Consider the following 24016-nt stretch of genomic DNA (forward strand, 5'->3'; position numbering starts at 1 on the left):
TCCTGACCTCATGATCTGCCTGCCTCAGCCTCTCAAAGTGCTGGGATTACAGGCATGAGCCACTGCGCCCGGCCGCTACTAGATCTTAATATGTCCTGGTAGTTTTCTAAAACTTAATCAGTTTCAGAGTTGGTTGTTTCATCTACTGAAGCTTTTTTATTTTAGAAATAAAACAAAAAAAGAAAAAGGTACCATGCTTTAAAAGAACAAGTGCACACGGTGGTTTCAGAGAATTATCTAAAAGAAAAGGCATTAGTACAAAACTATGACAATTTACTGTGACCTTAGGCCCTGACCAGAGTTTTGAGGGGGGCAGAGTCCATGCAGGACAATATGCTGTTCCCACCCTGCCTGCACAAACCACCTGTTCAGTCTTCAAGAACCCAGCGCAGCCTCTTTCTCTTTGAAAACTTCCCCCATGTCTCTGACTCACACAGACCTTTCCTGTTTCCAACTGCCAACTCTATACACACACGCTGCTTCCAAAATGTGACTATAAATGCTTGAGGGCAGGGTCTACATCTCCTCCACCTTTTGCACACTCACTCAGCAACTACTATAATTGAAAGAAACCTAGCATGAGAATGCACTTGGCAGCTTTGGGAAGATTTCCCACTTGCTCTAAAATATGTTTAAAAAAGAAGTGAACAAAAGCAAAAATCAAAAAATAAATGCAAAAACCCACCATGAATGAAAATGTCTATGGATACAAAATGATTTAGAGGGATCTGAAAATAAGGACTGATGATCTATCAAAAGGTGAATTCTGTGTCCATCATACACAAAAATTATACAGATAAATTAGAGAGTAATTAATCAGATCATTAAAGGACCCACCTCAAGGTATCTCAAATTAGAAAGCCTCTTACAGAAAAGACTGATTTATAAGACTACAGTCAAAAGATTTTATGAATTCAAATCCATTATCTTACAAATGAAACTATTTTCAAGTCCCACACTCCTGCCTCAGGAAAAAAAACAAAAACAAAAAACTTCAGGTTTTGTTCTAAACAGGATGACAAAGGCCTAGTTGTTGTGTATATACAACAATGTACAAAGACACATTTCTGTGCCCAGAGTGACTCCTATGAATAATCATACTGCTGAAAATGTTTCCCTATATATCCCAAGACATTGCTGCATATGGCTCATTCCTTAAGCAGCCCCCTAAGTGCCAAGTAATCACTAAGGGTAAAAAGGTGAATAGGGCAGTACCTGTCCTGAGACACCCGTGGCCTAGTGAGAATCTATGGGGCAGAGCTGAGCTGAGCCCTAGGTGGCTCCAGGGTCACAGGCCATAGCAAAGGCCTCCTGGGGGAACCTGGGAGGGCAAAGTGGTTCAACAGTTCAAGTCTTGGAGTCCAATGCCTAACAGCCCTCTCCTCTGACATACCACGTACACCCCTAATGCAACACATCCGAAACTGAGCTCTGGGTCTCCTGCCAAAAGACACTTGCTTCTGCCACTGAAGCTCTGAGTATGGTTAATTCCATCACTTCCATCTTCACCAGAGAGGTCCACCTCCCCTTTCATTCTCCCCTTCCTCCTCCTGAATAGCTTGTAAGTCACCAAGTGATGTTGAGTGTTTCTCTCAGATGCTTCTGGAACCATTTCCATCGTTGGCATCCCACTGCCAAGGAACTTGTTGCATGGGAACGTCTTACTGGCCTATGGCAGCAGCAGCTGAACTGGTTTTCCTACCACACCTTTCCCTGTTATGTTCCTTAGAAGCAGATCAGACTGTGTCCTCCCCTGGCCCTCAGGAAAAAATCTAGGCTTCTTAACAGAGACGTTTCTCAACCTGACCTCAACCTGTCTTTACAATCTCATCCTCACCAAAATCCCTGCCTGTGCTAGAAACCATTGCCTTGGTTCCCTGAAAACACCATTTACGTTCAGGCCTCCAGTCCTTTTGCTCAGGCTGTTCTCTCTACATAGAATGGTCTCTTCTGCTCCCTTCTCTGCTGGGAGAATGGCTGCTCTGTTTAAGGGCCCAGCTAAAATGCTTCTATTATGCAAAGCCTGCCTTGACCCCAAGTACACCTAAAGCCCAGATGTTCTCATGGCACTCTGTATAAACTCTTATTTGGAGCTCATCATACACACAAAAGGTGTTTTGTTTGGTTGGGAACCCAGTGATAGGAAACTTCATTCTCAGAGTACTCATAATGTAATCAGGAAGCAGAGCCTAAGGAAAGCAAGTCACTCGAGGCCTGGACTCAAATGCTGACACTGCTTCTGTTCTTCCTCTTTCTCATTTTCTCTCTAAGTCTCTAAAAATCTTAAGTCCTAGTCCCTGAAGTTGATCACAGGTGTTGGAATTATGAAAACAACCTTCAAAGAACATTATGTGTGATTAGCTTGATGCTCTGAGAGGTGTTGGCCTCCACAAAGACAACTCTGAAAATCCAAATAAATCTCCCACTGGGAGAGTGAACTGTGGAAAGGAGTCTCACCATGCCTGGAGCCTGCTGGTTTTCCTTGTTCAATTCAAGTTGCTACCCCACTCCACCTCGACCTGCTTATACCACACATGCCACCCAAAAATAGTTTGCTGAAGTGTCAACCATGACTTGGGAGTGGCATTCTCTGGCAGCACACACCCATCTGCCAGTAGACGCATGAGAGCAGTCTGCACTGGTGGGCAGCTGCAGCAGGCCAAGTGATGTGGGATATTCAAACAGAGTGGAATGTGGAGAAGTGGAATGAACCTTCTTTCTTTTCAGCATTTATTATATTGAAATTATATAAACAGAATCAAGAATGCCATTCTGTCTAAATAAGCAAGTTGAACTGGTGGTCAAAAGTACAGATATACATGTATCTATAATTCTAGAACTAATAACTAGGAAGCCAAGAAGTCAAATAAACACTGGCTGAAATGAAAGTTAATCTATGGTTTTATCTGTCCAAATCAGTACTAAAAATAACTCAGAGGAAGGAGAGATGTATTATCTATTCTAAAATAACTGCAGTTAAGAACAAATTCAACTCTAATATAGCCAGGCATTACAGTATTTCAAAGTACAATAAAGAAAGTCATGAAGGGCAAGGAGCGGTGGCTCATGCCTGTAATCCCAGCACTTTAGGAGGCCGAGGTGACGGGATCACCCAAGGTCAGAAGTTGGAGACCAGCCTGGTCAACATGGCGAAACCCCCTCTCTACTTAAAATACAAAAATTAGCCAGGCATGGTGGTGCATGCCTGTAATCCCAGCTATTTGGAGGCTGAGGCAGGAGAATCATTTGAATCCGGGAGGCAGAGGTTGCAGTGTGCCCAGCACCACTGCACTCCAGCCTGGGTGATGGAGCGAGACTCTCTCTCAAAAAAAAAAATAAAGTTATGAAGAAAAATATGAAAAAAGTAAAAAATTCGTAAGTGGTTATTCACATTACCATTGTATTACAAGGATAATACAATGTATCATAAAACAGTAAAACACTTGGTCTGGGGTAGGGAGAAACAAGTTAAAAGGAATTTGGTTGGGGGGGTGCATACAAAAACATGGTTAAGACGGGAACTAAGTAAAAACTCCTCTCTAGTCACCTCTAATCACAGCTCCCCCATCACTACTCCATCTTCATCCTTTCACCCTCAAAATTGTTAAATGACATACAACAGGAAGAAGTAAGAATCAGGTAAGCTAAACCCAGTGGCAGAACTCAAAGAGCATTTCTTTACAAAATCAGGAAAACTAGAGCCTCACAAATTCTGAGACAAGGACTTTATGCTCTCTACTCTAAGAGATGGGACATTCACGATTTACAACCTGAAACACTTCTGACAGAATAGCAGGCATCCTGACGTAAGGTCAAATAGAACACCCACATGGACCATGTCCTAAGTCAATCAGACAAAGGCTCTGAAAACAATACATGTTAAGGAAAAGGCATGTCCCAGGCCAGCCTCCGGAGTCCACCTTAACAAATGGCATCAATGGTCAAGCCTGAAGAGCTAGTAAGTATAAATTTTAAATACATTTGTCCCTCAATTAGCTACTAATGAATGGTTCTCATTAGCAAATGTTCCATGTACCTGAAGCACACTACCTTTATGAGTGAAAGCTTTGGGTAAACAACAGGCTGTGTACATTGATGACATTTATGACTTCCCCTCATCTCCTCCTCCCATGCTTCCACTGTTCACACCCTAAGTTCCATCCGGGCCTTTGTCTGTTTTGTCTACTGCTGCGTCCCCAGCAGCTGTAAGGTCACCTAAGACATTGTAGGAGCTCATCTGTTAAACAAATGAATCCTGCTCTATCCAGGGAACAAGCAAACCAAATAAGACTCTTAGATTTTTGCCCAAATTAAAAGTAAGGAGTGAGGCTCTTCTGGCAGAACAGAATCCCTCTTTGCTTCTTATGTTTATCAGCTAAACTTTGGGGAAAAAATGGACCACAAGAAAAGAATCACACATTAAATGAGAATGTGCCAGGCTAATTGCCCTATTTTCTATGTTCTTACCAGTTTGACTTTAGAGGAAAGACTTTCTGGCAATTTTGTTTTTAGTTGATTTGTTTCCTTGAATGTTGGTGGAAATCCACTCAGGAAAGCCAAATCTTGCATTAGCACTAATCCAGGGACTTCTTTATCTGTTGTCTAAAATAAGGGGAAAAACACAACTCATTTTCCACATCATGAGTCTGGTGAAAACCTACAGTTAACTAGTAAAGATCTATTGCATCACAACACAAGCTTCAAAATATGATTTTTAGGATTACTTGAATCAATAGTCATTAATATTAGTAAGCTACCCTTAGATAAAAAATAAACATTAAAAAGATTCTCAAAGAAAAACAGCTTTATTATTCATATTTTTATTCTAGTCTACTGTAAAAATGCAATTAAATTTAAAATAACATACCAAGTAGCCCCTCCATACTGTCTGTCTGTTGTTTCCTTTAAGCAGTCCAGAGTGGGCATCTTCAACTACAACCAAGAATACAATAAACAAGCACATTTGTATAGAATACTTAACTATGGTATCTGGCAGAACATTGTGAAAACATTCTGAGAGCTATTAAAGCAGCATAATATATGGTCAAAAAAAAGGAAGCTGAAAGAGACAAAATTAGCCCATTCAACAAAAGGGGAACAATGTAAATCAGGGTACACTGAAATGTTAAACTTCACAATACCAAAGGTGATTGACATAAAGGGAATGCTTCATGGAAGCAGTCAAATTTAAGCTAGAATGTGAAGAAGGAAATGATAGGATGATAGAAATCACAGATGTATGTGCAAAGACGGGGGATAAAAAAGAATTGTTTGACTAGAGTAAAATATTTGGGAGTGGTGAGTACTAGGAAACAAGGGTAACCAAAGGGGGCCCTTGAACGCCAGGCAGTGGCATGTATGTTAACAGCAGGGGGCTACTATGGATCATGTGGTTCCTTAAGAAGCATAGTTTTTTCATAATGAATCCCTAAAATTAATTGGGTGCTGCTGAATGGAGCATCATAAGTCACGGCAGGGATTGGGGGTGACACAGCCCAACTGGGAGAGAGTTAGTGATGGGGACAAGTGAGATCAGCAAACTCGCTGCTGACATTCAGGGATTGTGGAAAACAGAAGAGAGGTCAGAAAGCTCCAATTCTGATCTTCAAGATAAACAAAGAAGGCAGGTTCTCCAAATTACAGCCTGTTGAGATGAGATGTCAATCCTAGACATGAGTCTCAAGTGTACTATACTAACAGGGCACAGTAGCTCATGCCTGTAATCCTAGCACCTTGGGAGGCTGAGGCAGGAGTATCACTTGAGCCCAGAAGTTCTAGATCAGCCTGGGCAACATAGCAAAACCCTGTCTCTACAAAAAACAAATGAACAAACAAACAAACACAAAAACTAGCCGAGTGTGGTGGTGTGCACCTATAGTCCCAGCTACTCAGGAGGCTGAGATGGGAGGATCATCTGAGCCCCGGGGGTTGGGGCTGTGGTGAGCCATGATCATGCCACTGCACTCTAGCCTGGGTGAGAGTGAGACCTGGTCTCAAAAACTGAAACAAAACAAAATAGTTGGTGAGCACTGGAGAAAAGAAAGCCTTCATAATACACTGTTTATCTTTAGAGGAAGCACTGGCTGCTAAGAGCATGAGTTCATTACAACTTTATCAGATAAACTTTTCTCTCTCTCTTTCCATTGATATGATGAATTCTACCTAACAGACCTGGTATACGTATTTGTAATCTCAACAAAGTAGCTAAGAGCATCTCACGTCATCTTCATGGATATAACAAAGACATACAGGCTTGATGCTCAGGTGGGCTAGAACTTAACCAATTCTACCAAAGAGGTGTAGATAACAAAGGCACAATCAACCTAGAGGGAGGTTTAGGAGATTAGTCATAGGTCCTGTCTTGCTGAACCCTCTATCAATGTTTTGGAAGTTACAGAAGGCATGCTTGTGAAATGTGTAGATTCATATGAAGAGGGCAGAGAAGCTACTGTCCTGGGTAAGAGACTATGGATTCCTCAAATTTGTGACTATTTGGAGGAATGAGTCAAATCTGACAAAATAAAATCTCCTATGAAGTAAAACCTTTATAACTTGGTACCAAAACCAACTATACAAGCATACACTAAAATAGGTATTTGAGCATTAGAGCATGTAAGTTTTTTTTTTTAAAAGATAAGTTTTACTCAACAGTGAGTTCAGTAAGAGTCAACAATGTGCTGTGGCCATACTGAATTTCCATCACATTCTTGTGCTTTTAAACAAAAGTAAAGTACATCAAACAAAAAAGGTGATGATGTTCTCAAACACCGAATCATTAGGAAACCCTGTTGGGTTGACCTTCAAAATGTCCAGAATCCAACCACTTCTTATCTTCACTGCACCTCCCTAGTCTAAGCAACCTTCCCTCTTGTCTGAATTATCACAACTTTTGCCCCTCCTCAGTTATTTCCACCAAAGAAGCCAGATTGACCCCCTGGAATGTAAGTCAGATCACATTACATTTCTACACAAAACCCTCTGGTGATTCCTCATCCCACTCCAAATTAAAGCCAGGTCCTTGTTATGGTTACCAGGGCCTACACCATTTGGTCCCCTGCTTGCTTCTTCAGGTTCATCTACTGCCTGCCTCTGTCTTGTTCACTCCATTCCAGCCACACTGGCCTCCTTGCTTTTCTTCAAACATGCCAGATACACTCCTGCCTCAGGGCCTTTGCAATGGCTATTCTACTTACCCAGATCACTCTTTCCCCAGATATTCGCGTTGCTGGCTACCTCACCTTCTTCAAATTTCCATTCAAAAGTCATCTTCTGAGTGAGGAATGTCCCTACCATCCAAATTAGAATTGCAACCCCCTGCCCTGGCTGACACTTCCTCTGCTGCTGCCCCTGCTTGGTTTTTTTCCACAGCATTATCTTCTACAAACTATGTAATCCACTTATTTATCATGTTTACCATCTGACTCTCTGACTCCCTCCACCAAGATGTAAACTCAAGGTAAGGGCAGAGATTTTTGCCCATCTGTTCCCTGCTATATCTTCAGTACAGGGAATAGTACCTGGCACACAGCAGGCACTTAATAAGCGCTCGTTAAACGGACAGTCCTGCTCTCCCTGCCAAGACGGAACCACACTAAAATAGAATGTTCACTTCCCATTGACACATTTTAAATAATCTGAGAAGAGCAAACTGGGACACTGACAAGTCCCTGAGGGACAGCCAAAGAAAGGAAAATAAAATGTCCTAAGGGAGAGGGATTACATGAGTTCTGTGTGACCATAGGAGGTACGACTTTAACCTATGTGAGAAAGTTATAAGGAAGCAGTTTGTGGTTCCTTTTAAAATCAGTTTAGTCTAGAGGTAAAATGAATTGCCACTGGAGGAAATTTGTTTGCTATAAATCAAAAAGTATAAGCTTGACTGGAAAAACTACTTTGCTGAGTAGACCCAGCTCCAGGCTGCAGTTGGAATATGTGAGTGCTGAGGTACAAATCAGTTCAGGATCTATAGAGTGAAGCGGCAGACATTTATACTTGGAAAGGTTAACACTTCCTTTCATACTAAAAATAACTTTTTTTTTTTTTTCAGACAGAGTCTCACTCTTGCCCAGGCTGGAGATCAGTGGTGCAATCTCAGCTCACCGCAGCCTCAACCTCCCAGGCTCAAGTGATCATCCCATCTGAGCCTCCCAAGTAGCTGGGATTAAAGGTGCATGCCATCATGCCAGACTAATTTTTTTTTTTTTTTTTTGTATAGACAGGGTTTTCCCATGTTACCAAGGCTGGTTTTCAACTCCTGAGCTCAAGCAATCTGCCCACCTTGGCCTCCCAAAGTGCTGGGATTATAGGCATGAGCCACCATGCCCAACCTCAAACTCAAAATAACTTGTAAGTATCAGGGAGCGAGCACTGTTAGGCACTGATCAGGATATAAACTGGTGAGTGGTAAGTTTTCTGTTCAATATAAAAATTCCATGAGAAAAATCATAAACTCCTGTGCAATCAAAACCTAAGTTATGAGTTAGATTGTAAGTATTATAGAAATACAGAAAAGTAAAAATAAAATCATTGTGAATATATTAGTCCAGGAGCTTCATGAAGGAGAGAGGACTTGAAGTGGGGCTGGACGAAGCAAGGGATGTACTGAGAGGGAAGGGGAAGGGGACAGGCAGCGGGACACAAGGCCTAGCACCACATGTGTGAAGACATTGACAGCTGCAATGTGATGCAGGGAGGGCAGGGATGTGGGGATCAACTGACAAAATCAAGGCAATTAAAGCTGAATCCCAAACACCAGGAAGAGAAGTTTGTATCCATGTGAAAAGCAAACATACACTGCTCTATTATTCTTTTCATAAAGGCAGTGAACCCATAAAATCAGGGTTTTCAGATTTATTTGAGACCTGTGTGCCAGACAGACTGAGAAGGACTTTACATAGAGCAGGAGTCTTACTACTGGAGTCTGTGTGAGGGAATTCAGTCTGGTGTGGAGGAAATAAGTACGGTAAGAACCTAAGAATCATGGGGAAAAAAAAAAAAGCAAGTCATAGGATGAAGTTAATTATTAGTTATAGATGTAAAAAGTAAGGAGTCAAAGATGGTTTCAAAGATTTAAGCTGGGAGGTCTGACACTGACAGAATGGGAGCTAGAGAACTAGACTTGGTGTTGGAAAGGGAGCATGGCAGCTTTCATTTCACACATAAAAACCACAGACCTTCCAAATAGAGACAATTCATGCAGAGGAGGAATGAGACAGACAAGAGGCTAGAGCAGAAAATGCAGGTTATGGGCTCAGCAGTGCACTGGTCAAGTGAGAGAATGGGATCTCTAAGGATGTGGGTGCAGTTTTAGGCCAGGAATTACCATTTTAATTCCATTATCTGCCCAAATCATCTGTTGTCTTATAAACAACAGAAATTTGTTTTTCACAGTTCTGGTGGCCAAAGTCTGAGATCAGAGTGCCAGCACGCTTGGGTTTTGGTGAGGGTACTCTTCTAGGTTGCAGATGGCATCTTCTCATAACGTCACATGGTGGAGAGCAGAGGGAGCTCTCTGGAGTCTCTTTTGCTATTATTTATTATTTTGAGGCAAGGCCTCGTTCTACTGTCCAGGCTGGAGTACTGCTCAGCCTTGAATTCCTGGGCTCAAGCGATCCTCCTGCCTTAGCCTCCCAAGTAGCTATGACTATAGGCACATACCACCATGTCCAGCTGTGTTTGTTGTTGTTGTTGTTGTTGTTTGGTAGAGACAGGTTCTTACTATGTTGCCCAGGCTGGTCTTGAACTCCTTAGGCTCAAGCAATCCTCCTTAGTCTCCCAAAATTGCTGGGATTACAGGCATGAGCCACTATGCCCAGCCTGGGATCTCTTTTATAAGGGCACTAATCCCATCAAAGGCTCCACCTCCCAATACCATCATGCGGGGGGTTATGATTTCAACATACAAATTTTGGAGGAAACACAGACATTCAGTTCATGTATCTCAGAATGTAAAGAATGAATACTCCAGGTATGTTCTGTCCAAACTGCAGAATGCTACCTTGTAGAGGAGTTATATGGTAGAAAAATTGCCTCTAGAATAATTCATAGCCAAGAGAACAAGGTAATTGTGATATCAGATTGAAAGTCCTCATCACAGCACAGAAAGGAATGTGTATTACACAGAGTAAAATATATGCAGCAATCCCTTTTTGAGGGTAAGGCCAAAATACAATGGCAGCTCTTTTGCTTCTCTTTGTGCATTTTTAGAAAAGTTTCTCAGACATTTAAGAATGAATCATTTCTATTCCACTCAGAATTTTGTTATTCAAACATCCAATGATAACATGATTTTAAAATATCCATAAAAAGATCTTACCATCCTTAGTACTGTCAAAAACAACAACTGAGACATTAGTAGAAGGGTTTTTTGGTTTCGCAACATTGAATATGTCACTGGCAGAATGAAAAGAAGGATAAAGAGATGGCAGGTCCTTCAGGGTGATGTTGGCTGGCAGGGCTGGGTCCAGGACAAGCATTGGCACCTTAATGCAGTGTGTCAGCAAACACTCTAACTGCTTCTCACTGGAAAGAAACACCAACATGCTTACAACTACATTCTTGAAATTTAATCAACAATGAGAAGCTTGTCATACTACTAGATTTTTCAGATTTTTTTATAGCCCATAAAAAATCATAATATTTTAACAAATGAAGACTTTTATCTCATGGATACAAAAATTAAATTAGCAAGTATGATATAAAATTGTTAAATCCGACTCCAAAGATAGAGCTTTCAAACTCCCATTAATAAGATTCCCACCAATATTTACTAATTCCAAAATGCACATGAAATTAAGCACTTCATTACTATCATTTTTTAAAGATCATTCATAATTCCAATAAAGCCCATTATTGGGCAGATTAGGAAGGAGGCAGATTCTGGTTAATCGAGTGTCATGTTACCAGATACAAGTTACCAATTCCAGTTAGAAAACAACCAAATACATTGGATATGACACTACATTGATGTAAACAAAAGCAACTGTGACATGGTTCTAAAATAAATTTATATGAGATACTTCTATCTGATTATAAGAAATATCTACAATAAACATATTACCTGAATAAAAAAATGGATGGGCAAAGGATATGGCTAGAAAATTCACAAAGTAGGACCTATAACCAGTTAAACAGTATAAAAAATTGTTCAACTTCCTTAATAAAGAAATGTAAAAGAAAACAATGAGCTATCACCTTTACTAAATCAGCACCCCTCAAAAAATGATGACTCAATATTAGCACAAGTGCAGTAAATCTCCTTCTCTTGAATACTGCTGGTGTCACTTCAAATGACACCAACTCTTTTAGGAAAGCAAGTTGGTAATATATAGATATATGCTCGTCTAATACACATATGTATACATATATACTTATTCAGAACCATAAAAACATACATAAGTTTCTTCCTCAGTAATCTTATTTTTAGGAATCTAGTCCAGTCCAAGTAGGAAAGAGAAACAAAACAGGAAAAACAAACCTACACACAGAAAACGCCACAGACCTATATATAAGTATCATGAAATATTGACAATAGTGAAATACAGAAATGCCCAACATTTAGTAAATTACAGTAGTCACTTTATGGAATATTATACAACTATTAAAACTGAAAGATATGAAGCATGAAGATAATGCATCAACATGATACATACATATAAATTACATAAAGTTTAAAAAGGATACAAAACTGCCCACAGATTATAAACTACAACTATTCAAATATGCATGAAAAGGGAATAAAAATAACAGTTGTTAAGTAAGAGTTATAAAATTTTGTGAGTTTTTTCTTTTCACTTTCCTCTCAATCTCATGTTGCACCATTGCTTTTATTTAAATAATCCAAAAACCATTTAAAAAACAGTATTTATGTTAATATAGTTTATAAATAAAGCTATATAATTAACACAAAAAGACAGCTTAGAAGGCACTTCTGAGGCTGGGCGTGGTGGCTCAGGCCTGTAATCCCAGTACTTTGGGAGGCCAAGGCAGGCAGATCACCTGAGGTCGGGAGTTCAAGACCAGCCTGACCAACATGGAGAAACCCCCGTCTCTACTAAAAATACAAAATTTGCTGGGCGTGGTGGTGCACGCCTGTAATCCTAGCTACTCCGGAGGCTGAGGCAGTATTGCTTGAACCTGGGAGGCGGAGGTTGCGGTGAGCCGAGATCGTGCCATTGCACTCCAGCCTGGGCTACAAGGGCGAAACTGCGTCTCAAAAAAAAAACAAAAAAGAAGGCACTTCTGGATCTTGAAATTCTCAGGATCTTCTCTATCAATAAGTGTTTTTAACAGTCTGATGGTTAAGTGGGGAGGTGACAATTAACAGAGATTGCCTGTCAGTGAGACAGTCTTGTTTTAAGGACCTATCAGAGTCAGGAATGACTCAGGTCAAGATAGGTGTATTTGGTTCTTGTTGTTGGGCTAAATCTCCTTCCCAGGTTCTTAAACATAAAATATACAGCTTCATAGCTTTTAAAGAAAGGATGTATATATTGAACCTGTAAGTAACTGATGGACATAAATTTTATAAATGAAAATACTGGGTAGAAGTTAGAGTGTAAGTGGACCAAGAGAACAATACACCAGGACAGATTAATGAGAGGGAACTATAGAGAAGGAAATCTTGGGACTCTAACCCTCCCCAATGCAGTGAAGCTTTGGTTAGCAAAATAACCAGAGTTCTCAGTCAACGATGCACTCAGCACTGCAAAATTTCCCATCTAATAGATGTACCTAATTTGGGGTCAAAAACTATATGGGTAATAGAGTAAATACAAAATCCTGTGTACCCAATAAAAACAAATGATAATCTGAAATTTCACTTCAATCCTTCAATTTTTATTCTTGAGAGGAAATCAAAATGCTTACCTCTTCTTAGTTGGTTCCGTTGTGTTTTTCCCAAGGATTTCTCTAATAAAAAGCAAATACAGTTTATTACATACATATGAGCTAGTGTACCTCCCACTGTAACCAACATGGTTTGCTTAGAGCATAAACTTTTATATTTTATTAGTAAAACATAGTACCAGGCTGTCAGCCATTTTCATGCACTGGAAAAGTCATATAACCTCTAACAAAGAGAAAATGAATTTGCTCCAATATAAGGTGGCCAAAGACCTGCACTGGGGTGCACTCTTGACATTCACAAAGAAGGCAACAAGCAGGTACTAAGAAATACTCCTAATGAATCAAAGGGGAATTACATCAGCCAGGTTCCTACCTCTTATGGCTATCCAGAAGTCCGCTGTATCTTTCCCAGATAAAGTAAATAAAATGACCAATCTCATATATTAAATAAAAAGTACCAAAGTTTCTAATTCCATAGTCTGTAATTTATTCCTAAAAGGCATAAAAAGAAGATACTTTTTACTGCCATTTTCAAATGGAAATAAGTCTGTGGGCCTATTATATTTTTCAAGGGAAGAATCTGTCTTACTGTGGAGATATTTTTCATAATAAACACTTATTTCAAGAAGATACCACACCTGGGGCTCAACATGAGTAAGCAGGCAGCCAGGGGGTTGGGGGAGGGGGTCCTCTGTCTTTAGGTCCCTTGGAGAGCAAGCTGTCACTAGAGCACCATATTTATAAAATCATCATCTAACAAAGTGAGGCCAGTATCTGGCAAAAGTGGCTGAGTTCTCCTTGGGCACCAAGAAGAACAGGCCAGACGGATGACTGCCAAGGTCTCGTAATGGCATGAACTGAGAGGCAAGTTTGTTTGGATGGCACTGTGAAAATCAACTTACCCTTCTCTAATGCATGTTTACTTGTACTCACAGGACTATGTGTTTTGTTTTGTTCTCTTTTCTTTTTCTTTTTTGCGACAGGGTCTCGCTCTGTCACCCAAGTTGGAGGGCAGTGGCACAACTACGGATCACTGCAGCCTCAACCTCCTGAGCTCAAATGATTCTCCTGCCTCAGCCTCCCGAGTAGCTGGGACTGCAAGCGTGCACCATCACACCCAACAAACTTTTTATTTTTTGTAGAGATGAAATCTCACTATGTTGCCCAGGCTGGTCTTGAACTCCTGGCCTCAGTGATCCTCCCACCTCCACCTCCCAAAGTTCTGGGATTACAGGTGTGAGACACCATGCCTGGCCTGTTTTGTTTTTTAAAAAGCAGTTTTACCAGATCCTTTTGTAGTTCATTAGCATGATGATTGGGTTTTCATGCTCATGTGTGAGATGTGCCACCCTCAGACCTTATTACATCGCCACATTACCCATCTGATGTGGAAAAAAAAAAATCAGTTTTACCTCATTGCTTTCTGCTCCTCCTCCATCTGTTCTCTGACCTGCTGCAGTTCCTTCAGTAGTTCAAGATCTGTGCCATTCACCCAGGTGTAAACAACGTCGATCGGCATGGGCAGACAAAGCCTAGGGCAAACCAACAAATCCTCCAGCTTAAATGCATTTTTCCAGTATATTTGGGAATAAGAATATCACAGGGTTTAAACCCAGAGATTATGAAAAAAAATCTATGAAGAAGTAATCCAACCATGACACATCATCACAGAACTGCATGTTTACAAACTGCAGCTGGGGGGCTAATATTTGTCAAGTACCTTCTCTGTGAGTTGTATTATGCTAGACACTTGTGTAATTTGCATCACTTGATCCTCACAGCCACTCTGTAAGAAGGCTAATATTAAAGATTTAAAGATTGTTCGTGGGTGAAGTAGAGTAGTCTTGGAAGCTCAGTTTACATTAAACTGCCTGTTCTCATAATTTAGCAAACAAGGGAGATGGGATGCAAATGCAGTCAAACATAGAAAATAAATTAGAAGTTTAAAGAACAAAATTACAGGCTCTGCACAGTGGCTCACACCTATAACCACAGCACTTTGGGAGGCCAAGGTGGGAGGATCGCTTGAGCCCAGGAGTTTGAGACCAGCCTGGGCAACATAGTGAGAACCTGTCTCTACAAAAAATTTTAAAAATCAGCTGGGTATGGTGGTGTGCATCTGTAGTCCCAGCTACTCAGAAGGCTGAGGTGGGACTGCAGTGAGCTATGATCGTACCACTGCACTCCAGCCTGGGCGACAGATAGAGGCCTTGTCTCTAAAAAAAAAGAACAAATTACAAAAAAAGTTATCAAAACCCACGATGAAGACCAAGTCCATGATGAAGACTTAATGCTGTAGCCTTCTTGTGCCTTGCTCCCCACAAGCCCAGACCCTCCCCAGCCTCATCTCTGCTTTTCCTTTTTTTTTTTTTACAGCACTTACTACTTTTCTAACATATTAAATAATTAACTTGTAACCCATTCCATTAATTATGTGTGGCCATCTGCTAGAATGTAAGCTCCAAGAAAGCAGAAAACTTTCCTGCTTTGTTCTCTAAAGTATCCGAGCAATGAGAAGAGTGCCTCACACATAGGTGTCCAATAAGTATTTGTTGACATATGAGACACTAGTACAGAAGACCTTCCTGAACTTGCACCATTTCTTCCTGATCATCTTATCCTCATAATAAAGAGTCAGGCAGGCTTTTGATTCTTGAGTATGTTGTTTAAGCCTCACCTTAGTGATTTTACCCAGATTTTATCCCTGCCAAAAGCACTCTTCCCTTTTCTCTCACTTACCAAAAACCTACCCATCTTTCAGGGGCATGCCTGGATGCATGCCACTCTGACTTACGACACAGGAGTTCATGTGTACATCTGGGTGCTGACGTTATTTTAGGTCAGGGGTGTCCAATCTTTCGGCTTCCCTGGGCCACAGTGGGAGAAGAATTGTCTTGGGCCACACGTAAAATACACTAACACTAAAGATAGTAGATGAGCTAAAACACACACACACACACACACACACACACACACGCACGCAAAAAAAAAAACTCATCATGTTTTAAGAAAGTTTACAAATTTGTGTTGGGCCACATTCAAAGCCATCCTTGGCCACATGCGGCCCACAGGTTGGACAAATTTGCTTTAAATAGTGCTATTTCAAGTTTAGAACTTTCCAAGAAACCGTATGGATTTTGCAGTTTTATTTTTAGGCCAAGGACCAAAGCATACCCTCCTTTTGTCCTCCTCACAGCCCAGGCACAGCCTAGACTTTCAGTTGCTACCATATTATCTCGTGGGAAAATAAATGCCATTTGGTGGATAAATCTTTTGAATTATGGAATGAAAAAATACAAAGAAATGACAACAACTTTTAGCTTACAAGAAGTAGGGGAGATAACTGGATGAGTTTATCCATTCACTGAATAATTCTTATTTAGCACTTAGTATGTGCTAGGTACTGTTCTAGGTGCTAGGGTTTCAGCAGTAAATAAAACAAAGCCCAAATCTGTGCCTTCATGGAGCTTACATTCCAGAAGGGAGAAGACAGGAAGTAAATCAAATAAATAAAGTCAGATGATGTTAAATGTTGTGGAGAGAGTCAAGCAGCAAATGGGGATAGAAAGAGTGCCTATAGGGTTGGGGGGGTGGTCGGTTTTAAATAGGGAGATCAGAGATGGCCTCAACAAGAAGGTGACATTTCAGCAAAGATATGAAGGAAGTGAGGAAGCCAGCCAGGTGGGTAACTGAGAGAAGAAGGTGCCAGAGAAAGGAAACACCAAATGCAAATGCCCTGAGGCAGGCACATATCTTGCTTGTTCAAGGACCCAGAGGCCAAGTCCCCTGAGCAGAGGGGAGAGAGCAAATGGAAGAGAATAGTTGAAGACAAAGGTCAAAGAGATAACAGAATTCCAGAGCTTCATCAGGAAAAAAAGGAATCACCTTATTCTCTGGCATATGTGATAGCGGAGTATTTACCAACTGTCTTGTCAAGCTTTACTACTGCCTGCAGAATAAGGTCCAAAGTCCTTCATAACCTGCACCTTGTGTTCTGGATGATCCAATTGTATACCCTTGTCCAAAGATGAAATGAACTTGCAGGACTTTGTACCTTTGAACATGCTTTTCCTTCTGTCTAGAACATTCTTTCTTTCATGCTTCCTTTAACCACCTCATCCGTCCTCAATTCCCTCCCTTCCCTCACCCCTCACAAAGAGAATCTATAGCTTAAAATGCAGCTTCCACACTACTTTGGACTGTAAGGAATCCTGATCATACTGTGCTGTGCTATTTTCCATGCAGCCCTATCTTCCACTAGATGGAATATCTCTAGGGCAGAAATGTTATCATGCATTCTGTGCCCTGCTTCATTATTTTCTCTCTTTCCTACATCTTCAGGCTCTCTCTCCCTACTGTAATGATTTGCAAAGGTTTCCCTATCTAGGGTTTTTCTGAATTTATCAATAAATAAATTCTAGTGTTTGTAGAATTTCCTTTTCTCACAAGCTCTCAGGTAATGCTGATGTTGCTGGTCCAGAAATTGCACTTTGGGAACCACTGATTTATATGTAGGTTATATACTTCACTTTTTTTCCCCACCAAAATGCCAATTCTATATAAGGCCAATGAGTTCATTTCATTCACCACTATATGCCTAGGGCCTAGAATAGTTCCTCCTACGTGGGTGGGGTTTAATACATATTTGTTGCCTATTAGTTCATTCTTTTATCATATATATCAGTCTTTCTCATCTAAAAAAAAATCCATCTGCCTCACACTGCCCACATGTAAATTATCCAAGGTCATCTCATTCCCAACCTCCCAGGTGATTTATGCTCAGACTAAAAATAAATTTTAAAAAACTGCTTCAGTGATGTGTTTTTAAAAGAAAAGGTTAAAGGAGAGAAGAATTACATCTTAAGTTTTCCTGTAAAAGTAATCATCTGCTATTAAATATTTTTAATATCATATATATTTAGCTGATTAAAACATAATATACTGTATGTATTACATGATCAATTTAACTTTGGTGAAACTGACAAATGGAAGGAGATTGTGTGATCTGCACGAGGTCAATGAGTCAGTTGTTTTCCTATTAGACATGGTCACACTCTGAATCTTTCATTCTAACCACCAGACCACTATCTTGGTTCACAGATGAGAAGGAATGCTTTATCTTGGAGCTGAAAACTAAGTCACTCATAACTCAGAACCAAAGCAGCGATGACACTGACACAACTTTCATTTTAATCACTGTTTAGTTTAAGTGAATATTAAAGCCACTTAACAGTCCCTTGGTTCTACATTCTATAAAGTAGGTGAGAAAACAGAGAACTTAAATAGTATTTTGTCTTACTTACTTATTTATTTATTTATTTATTTATTTACTTACTTACTTACTTATTTAGAGATAGAGTCTCGCTCTGTTGCCCAGGCTGGAGTGCAGTGGTGCCATCTCAGCTCACTGCAACCCATGCCTCCCAGGTTCAACCAATTCTCCCTGCCTCAGCCTCCCAAGTAGCTGGGATTATAGGCACCCACCACCGCCCTGGCTAATTTTTTGGTAGGACTTTATTTGGGTTGGTCGAATGACCAGGTGGTTTCATTATGTTGGGCCCAGTTTCTGGTGGAGTTCTATCTAACAGATCATCTATATCCCATCAGATGACATGAGCCTCAATTGTAGCAGTGGGTAGTTTCACCACTGACTTGGAGGCATTCAGCAAACCTTAAAAGATTTATACTGGCCAAGCATGGTGGCTCACACCTGTTATCTTAACACTTTGGGAGGATGAGGTAAGAGGATCGCTTGAAGTCAGGAGTTCGAGAGCAGCCTGGGCAATACAGCAAGACCCCACCTCTATTAAAATAAAAAAATTTTTAAAATAAAAAATTTGTAGAGAAACTAGCAAAATAATGAAAATATATCAATGTTATGGTATCTTAAAATATATTAGACCATGTGAAATGTTATATATGATCCATTTATTTGTCATCATCAAAATTTTGAATATATGCCTACATAAAAATCAAACCATATTTTAGTACAACTTTCTAAACTTCTTTAGAAAGAGAACAAGAGTGTTTGATTAAAACTGCTGACCTCAAAATCTGCATTTTCTAATAAGCTAGTTTTCTAAAAGTTTAAAGCAGCTGGGCATGGTGACTCATCCCTTTAATCCCATCACTTTGGGAGGTCAAGATGGGAGGACTGCTTGAGTCCAGGAGTTTGCAACCAGCCTGGGCAACACAGTAAGACCTCATCTCTAAAAATAAATAAGTAATGAATTAATTTTTAAAATTAATTTAAAAATTTTTAAAAAGGTTTGAAGCTCCTTCAGGGCAGGGATCTATGCATCTGTGCACCATCTGCACGTGGCACAGCATAAGGTACAAATCAATAAATATCTGATTTTAAAAAGTTAATCAATTTAGAACTTTCCTTAGGGAAATTAACTTGTTAAAGTGAAAATTAAAATCCTTTAATGCAGTAGTTTTCACAGTGGGGGCACCAGACCAGCAACTTTGGTATCACCAGGAAGTTTGGTAGAAGTGCAAATTCTCAGAACCCCTCTGAGACCTACAGATGCAGAAACTCTGGGCTGGGAAGTAACTGTTATTTTCTTAAGCCCTCCACTGCAAGCTAAAGTTTCAGAACTGCTATATTAAGGAATGGTCCTCAAACTTTTACTGATTGGTCCCTTAAAATTAAAAAATTATTATGGACCCCAAAGTGCTTTAGTTTATAAGGTTATAATTATCCATATTTGCCATACTTGAAAATAAAACTGAAACATTTTAAAAATACTTAATTCATTTTAAAATGACAATAGGCTGAGAGCAGTGGTTCATGCCTGTAACCTCAGCACTTTGGGAAGCCGAGGCGGGTGGATCACCTGAGGTCAGGAGTTTGAGACCAGCCTGGCCAACATGGCGAAACTCTGTCTCTACTAAAAATACAAAAATTAGCTGTGCGTGGTGGTGCATGCCCTGTAATCGCAGCTACTCGGGAGGCTAAGGCAGGAGAATCGCTTGAACCCGGGAGGCGGAGGTTGCAGTAAGCCGAAATCGTGCCACTGCACTCCAGCCTGGGTGAGAGTGCAACTCTGTCTCCAAAAAAAATAAAAATAAAATAAAATAAATAAGCACCTTTTATAATGAAATGACTACATTTTCTAAAACAAACCAAAAAAATAGTGAGAAGACAGAAACAAAAACCAGAAAGGACTTGTGTGATTCATTTTATCTGCAAAAACGGAAGGTGGGTATTGAAAAAAAATTGCTTCCATTCTGAGGCCTGTCTTGTGAAGAGGAAAAAAAATCCCCAAAGACAAGAAATGGTGAAGGCTGCATTCCAGAATGGCGGCACTAAGAAGCTTGGCCTTCCAAGAGAAAGACCCACACTATGAGGTATGAGGCTGTTTGCTCCTCCCTCACAGATAAGCAGCAAGAGTGACCAATGGAGTGGGGTTCAGCCCCAGTGGTTACTGGGAAGTGGTCCCAGTTCACAGGATGCTGTCAACAGAATTCTGGCCAGGGCTCAGAAACTGGCTGTGTAGTAGCCACCTGGTTTCCTCATCCTACAGGGGGATGAAATTCCCTTTACTTCACAGACCTGGGGAGACAGAAAATGCAATCATGCAATTTAAGGTACCCAATAAACTACAAGGTGGGATTACTCTCTGTGAATCAGATTTTTCACCCACAAAATGTGGTGAACACACTTTTCTTCAGATGGACATATTTTTTTCTTTCCTTATTTTAAAAAAATATTTTATGGAATACTTCATGAATTGGTGTGTCACCCTTGCACAGGGGCCACACTAATCTTCTCTGTATCGTTCCAATTTTTTTTTTTTTTTTTAGTATATGTGCTGCTAAAGTGAACACATCAGATCGGCATACTCTTGAGTAAGTTAAACCATATCTATAACTCAGACCCCTTAAACTGTCATATTTACAGGAGAGCTATTTCATGACTTATGATTTAGGTCCAAAAAATAGATTTCTCCAAAATAGATCTTACCGATTCTGAAAGGACTTTCCAGCAATATTGTCTCTATAGGAATCAAACAAAACATGGTATTGATCTCGGCTCCATTCCAGAACCACCTAGAACAAAGAAAAAGAAACGTTTTCTTCGCATCAAAGACTAAGAGTATATAACTTTCATTTCATTTTAATTTCATTAGAATTGCTAGAGAAATGGGTAAAGCAATCAAAATTCATGTATTCACTTACTGCCTACCACATACATCATGTTAGATCCAGGTGAATAAGCTACAGTTCCTGACACAGACAAACTAAAACACTTAGTGTCTCACCACGCTTGGAATGGGGTAGCGGAATCAAGGAGGTTTAAAAGGATGTGGTATTTGAAATGGGTCTTGAAGAATGAGTTCACCAGGTAGGGAAAAAAGGACAGGGCCAGCCAGTTGGAAGAGCATGCTGGAAGGCTGAGAAGCAGCAAGGGCAAATTGTTTCAGGGCAACTGTGTGGCTGGCTTTGTCCAGATGACAGGTAGATAATTGTTGAGAAATGGGTCTAGGAAAGAAAGCTGGGCCCTAAGCGTGACGTGCCTTCTGTGCTTTGGAAGCACTGAAGGATTTTAAGGCAGTTACAGAATCCATCTAAAGTTTAGGAAAGACTCTTCTCAGAGCATTTACAAACACAAGCAGAAACAGAAGGGACAGGCTGGGCATGGTGGCTCAGGCCTGTAATCCTAGCACTTTGGGAGGCTGAGGAGGGTGGATTCCCTGAGCTCAGGAGTTCAAGACCAGCCTGGGCAACACGGTGAAACCCCGTCTCTACTAAAATACAAAAAATTAGCTGGGCATGGAGACGTGAGCCAGTAATCCCAGCTACTCGGGAGGCTGAGACAGGAGAATTGCTTGAACCTGGGAGGCATAGGTTGCAGTAAGCCAAGATCGTGCCACTGCACTCCAGCCTGGGCAACAGAGCGAGACTCCATCTCAAAAAAACAAAAAACCAACAAACATAAGGGACTGACAAGATATGGGAGGATAAGGACCTTATTACCTGTGAGGTTTCAGCTAACGACCTTGCTAAATATTTCAGGAGAAAATGGAAAGCTTTAGATGAAGTTCTCTCATGTTTGCACCCTAAATCTAGAAACCTACCCACACATATATCCCATTTTCTTTTTCATTTCTCTTACCATAGAGGAAGTGTCCCTCCACCTTACAGACATCCAATCTCTATTTGCTCTGGATCTCATCAACTTGTGTGTTCTCAAGACCTTGCCTCTCTTTTCCTTTCAGTAGGATTATTCCCATTGGCACACAAACATGTTCCCGTACCTTGGGAACACCTTCCCTTCACTCCATATCCATTCCAGTAAGTCCCTCTACCCCACATTTTCTGTCCCTTTCAAGGTCATCTCCTGCTTTCCCATTCATCCTTCAGCTCACTCCAGTATCACTTATGTTTTCACCACTTTAGTGGCCTTACCAAGGCCCCCACATTGTCAAACTCAACAGCATTTTCCTCATCCCTTACTCAAGTATTCATAGCAGTTGCCCAGTTCCTCTTTGTGGAAATGTTTTATTGGTTTTCCCTCCTGTCGCCCTGGTGGCTCCTTTTCCATCTCCTTTGCCAGCTCATTCTCTTCTATCTAATCTTTCTGTGTGTCCTTTCCTTCTATTCCACATGTCCTCCTTCCTGCCCAGGCTTCCTCCAGCATCCTATTCCACTGCCCCTAAGAAGTATCCCTGCTACATTCAGATGGGCTGTAGGGCCTAGGCATTTAGAATTCATTCCAGCTGCAGAAAGGAAAGGGAAAGACATGCCCCACCTTTAAGGAGACATCATGGAAGCTGTACCTACCACTTCTGTTTTCATTATCCAGAACTTACACAAATCTATTATATTATAAAAAGTTAAAATGTATCAAAACTTATACAAACACAGATTGTACATGGTACTGTTTGCAATTGAGATGTAAACAAACATAAAAATGCAGCAATAAATCATAACTGAATAAAATCAACTTTAGTATATACTGTACTAAAATAATTTTGTACCCACCTCCTGTTACTATTGCAGCGAGCTCACGTGTTGCGAGTATCTGTAGTGACACTAATTATCTCCACATGAGCAGTTTGTCTCTCTAGTAAACTGCATGTTGCGGTAAAAAGTGATCTCTCATGTTTCTTATGTATTTTTCATATTTAGTGCAATACCGTAAACTGCGAAGAACATCATGGGACTCTTAGAAAGTGCCACTAGTGCTGATGGAAGTGCTCCCAAGAAGCAGAGGAAAGTCATGTCATTACAAGAAAAAGCTGAATGGTTTGACACGTACCATAGATTGAGGTCTGCAGCAGTGGTTGCTGGCCATTTCAAGACAAAAGAATTTAGCTAAGAATCATTGTTTTTAAAAAAAGGCAATGAAAAATTATGAAGCTGTCACTGCCAGCTCGAAAACTGCATTTTTTGCTAAATGCCTCTTTATCTTGTATTGAAAATGCACTTTAATGTGGGTCCAGAATTGCTATAAGAAACACATACCTACAGACTAACATAATGCAAGTAAAAGCAAAGTTGTTAGATAACAACTTAAAGCAAAAGGACAATAAGGGTCTAAAGCAAGAGAATGTAATGCCAGCAAAGAATGGTTTGATCATTTTAAAAAGAGATTTGGCTTAAAAATGTCAAGATAACAGGAGATGCACCTTCTGCAGACCAAAAGGCAGAAGATCAGTTCCCAAAGAAAATCATCCATGAGAAAGGATATCTGCCTGAACATGTTTTTAATATAGATGAAATTTAATCATGGGAAAAATGTGACAAAGAACATTTATTAGTAAGGAAGAGAAGTGAGCCATCAGGATTTAAAGTGGGAAAGGAAGGGACAGGCTGACTCTACTGTTTTGTGCAAATGCTGTTGGGCTTTCCTTACCTGTAATGCTGCTAACCCCCAAGGCTTGATGGAAAAAGATTAACACCAAAAGTCAGTGTTCTGGTTGTACAAGAAGACCTGAACAAGAGTTCTTTTACTGGATTGGTTCCTTGGATGCATTGTCTCTAAAGTCAGGAAGTACTTGCCAGTAGGGTACGGCCTTTTAAAGTTCTTTTGATTGGACAATGCCCATGGCCACCCAGAACCTCATGAGTTCAACATTGAAGGCACTGAAGTGGTCTACTTGCCCCAAAACACAGCATCTCTAATCAGCCTCTAGATTTGGGGTGGGGGTGGGAGGGAAGG

At 40.4% G+C, this 24016-nt stretch overlaps 1 protein-coding gene, 1 non-coding gene and 1 pseudogene across 3 annotated transcripts in view; 1 reads left to right on the forward strand and 2 right to left on the reverse strand.

The window, feature by feature from the left end:
- The window catches only part of GNPTAB (N-acetylglucosamine-1-phosphate transferase subunits alpha and beta), an 86191-nt gene that overhangs the window by 30925 nt on the left and 31250 nt on the right, over positions 1-24016 (reverse strand). The window contains exons 2-7 of one of the 2 annotated variants that reach the window (XM_030821276.1): positions 20816-20901; positions 14259-14378; positions 12868-12909; positions 10316-10521; positions 4868-4932; positions 4468-4602 (exon numbers count right to left, since the gene is read on the reverse strand). In XM_030821276.1, the coding sequence (XP_030677136.1) occupies positions 4468-4602; positions 4868-4932; positions 10316-10521; positions 12868-12909; positions 14259-14378; positions 20816-20901 (654 nt within the window). Of the gene's footprint in view, positions 1-4467; positions 4603-4867; positions 4933-10315; positions 10522-12867; positions 12910-13219; positions 13908-14258; positions 14379-20815; positions 20902-24016 lie in introns of those variants that run through there. The other variant, XM_030821277.1, reaches the window with a different exon arrangement.
- LOC115837153 lies at positions 14134-14234 on the forward strand. Its single transcript, XR_004032184.1, has one exon. It is a non-coding gene; the product is annotated as a small nucleolar RNA U13 (small nucleolar RNA).
- Positions 20555-20671, reverse strand: LOC115837097 (annotated as a pseudogene).

This window comes from Nomascus leucogenys, chromosome 10 (assembly GCF_006542625.1).
Source record: "Nomascus leucogenys isolate Asia chromosome 10, Asia_NLE_v1, whole genome shotgun sequence".
In the NCBI taxonomy this organism is placed as follows: Eukaryota; Metazoa; Chordata; class Mammalia; order Primates; family Hylobatidae; genus Nomascus; species Nomascus leucogenys.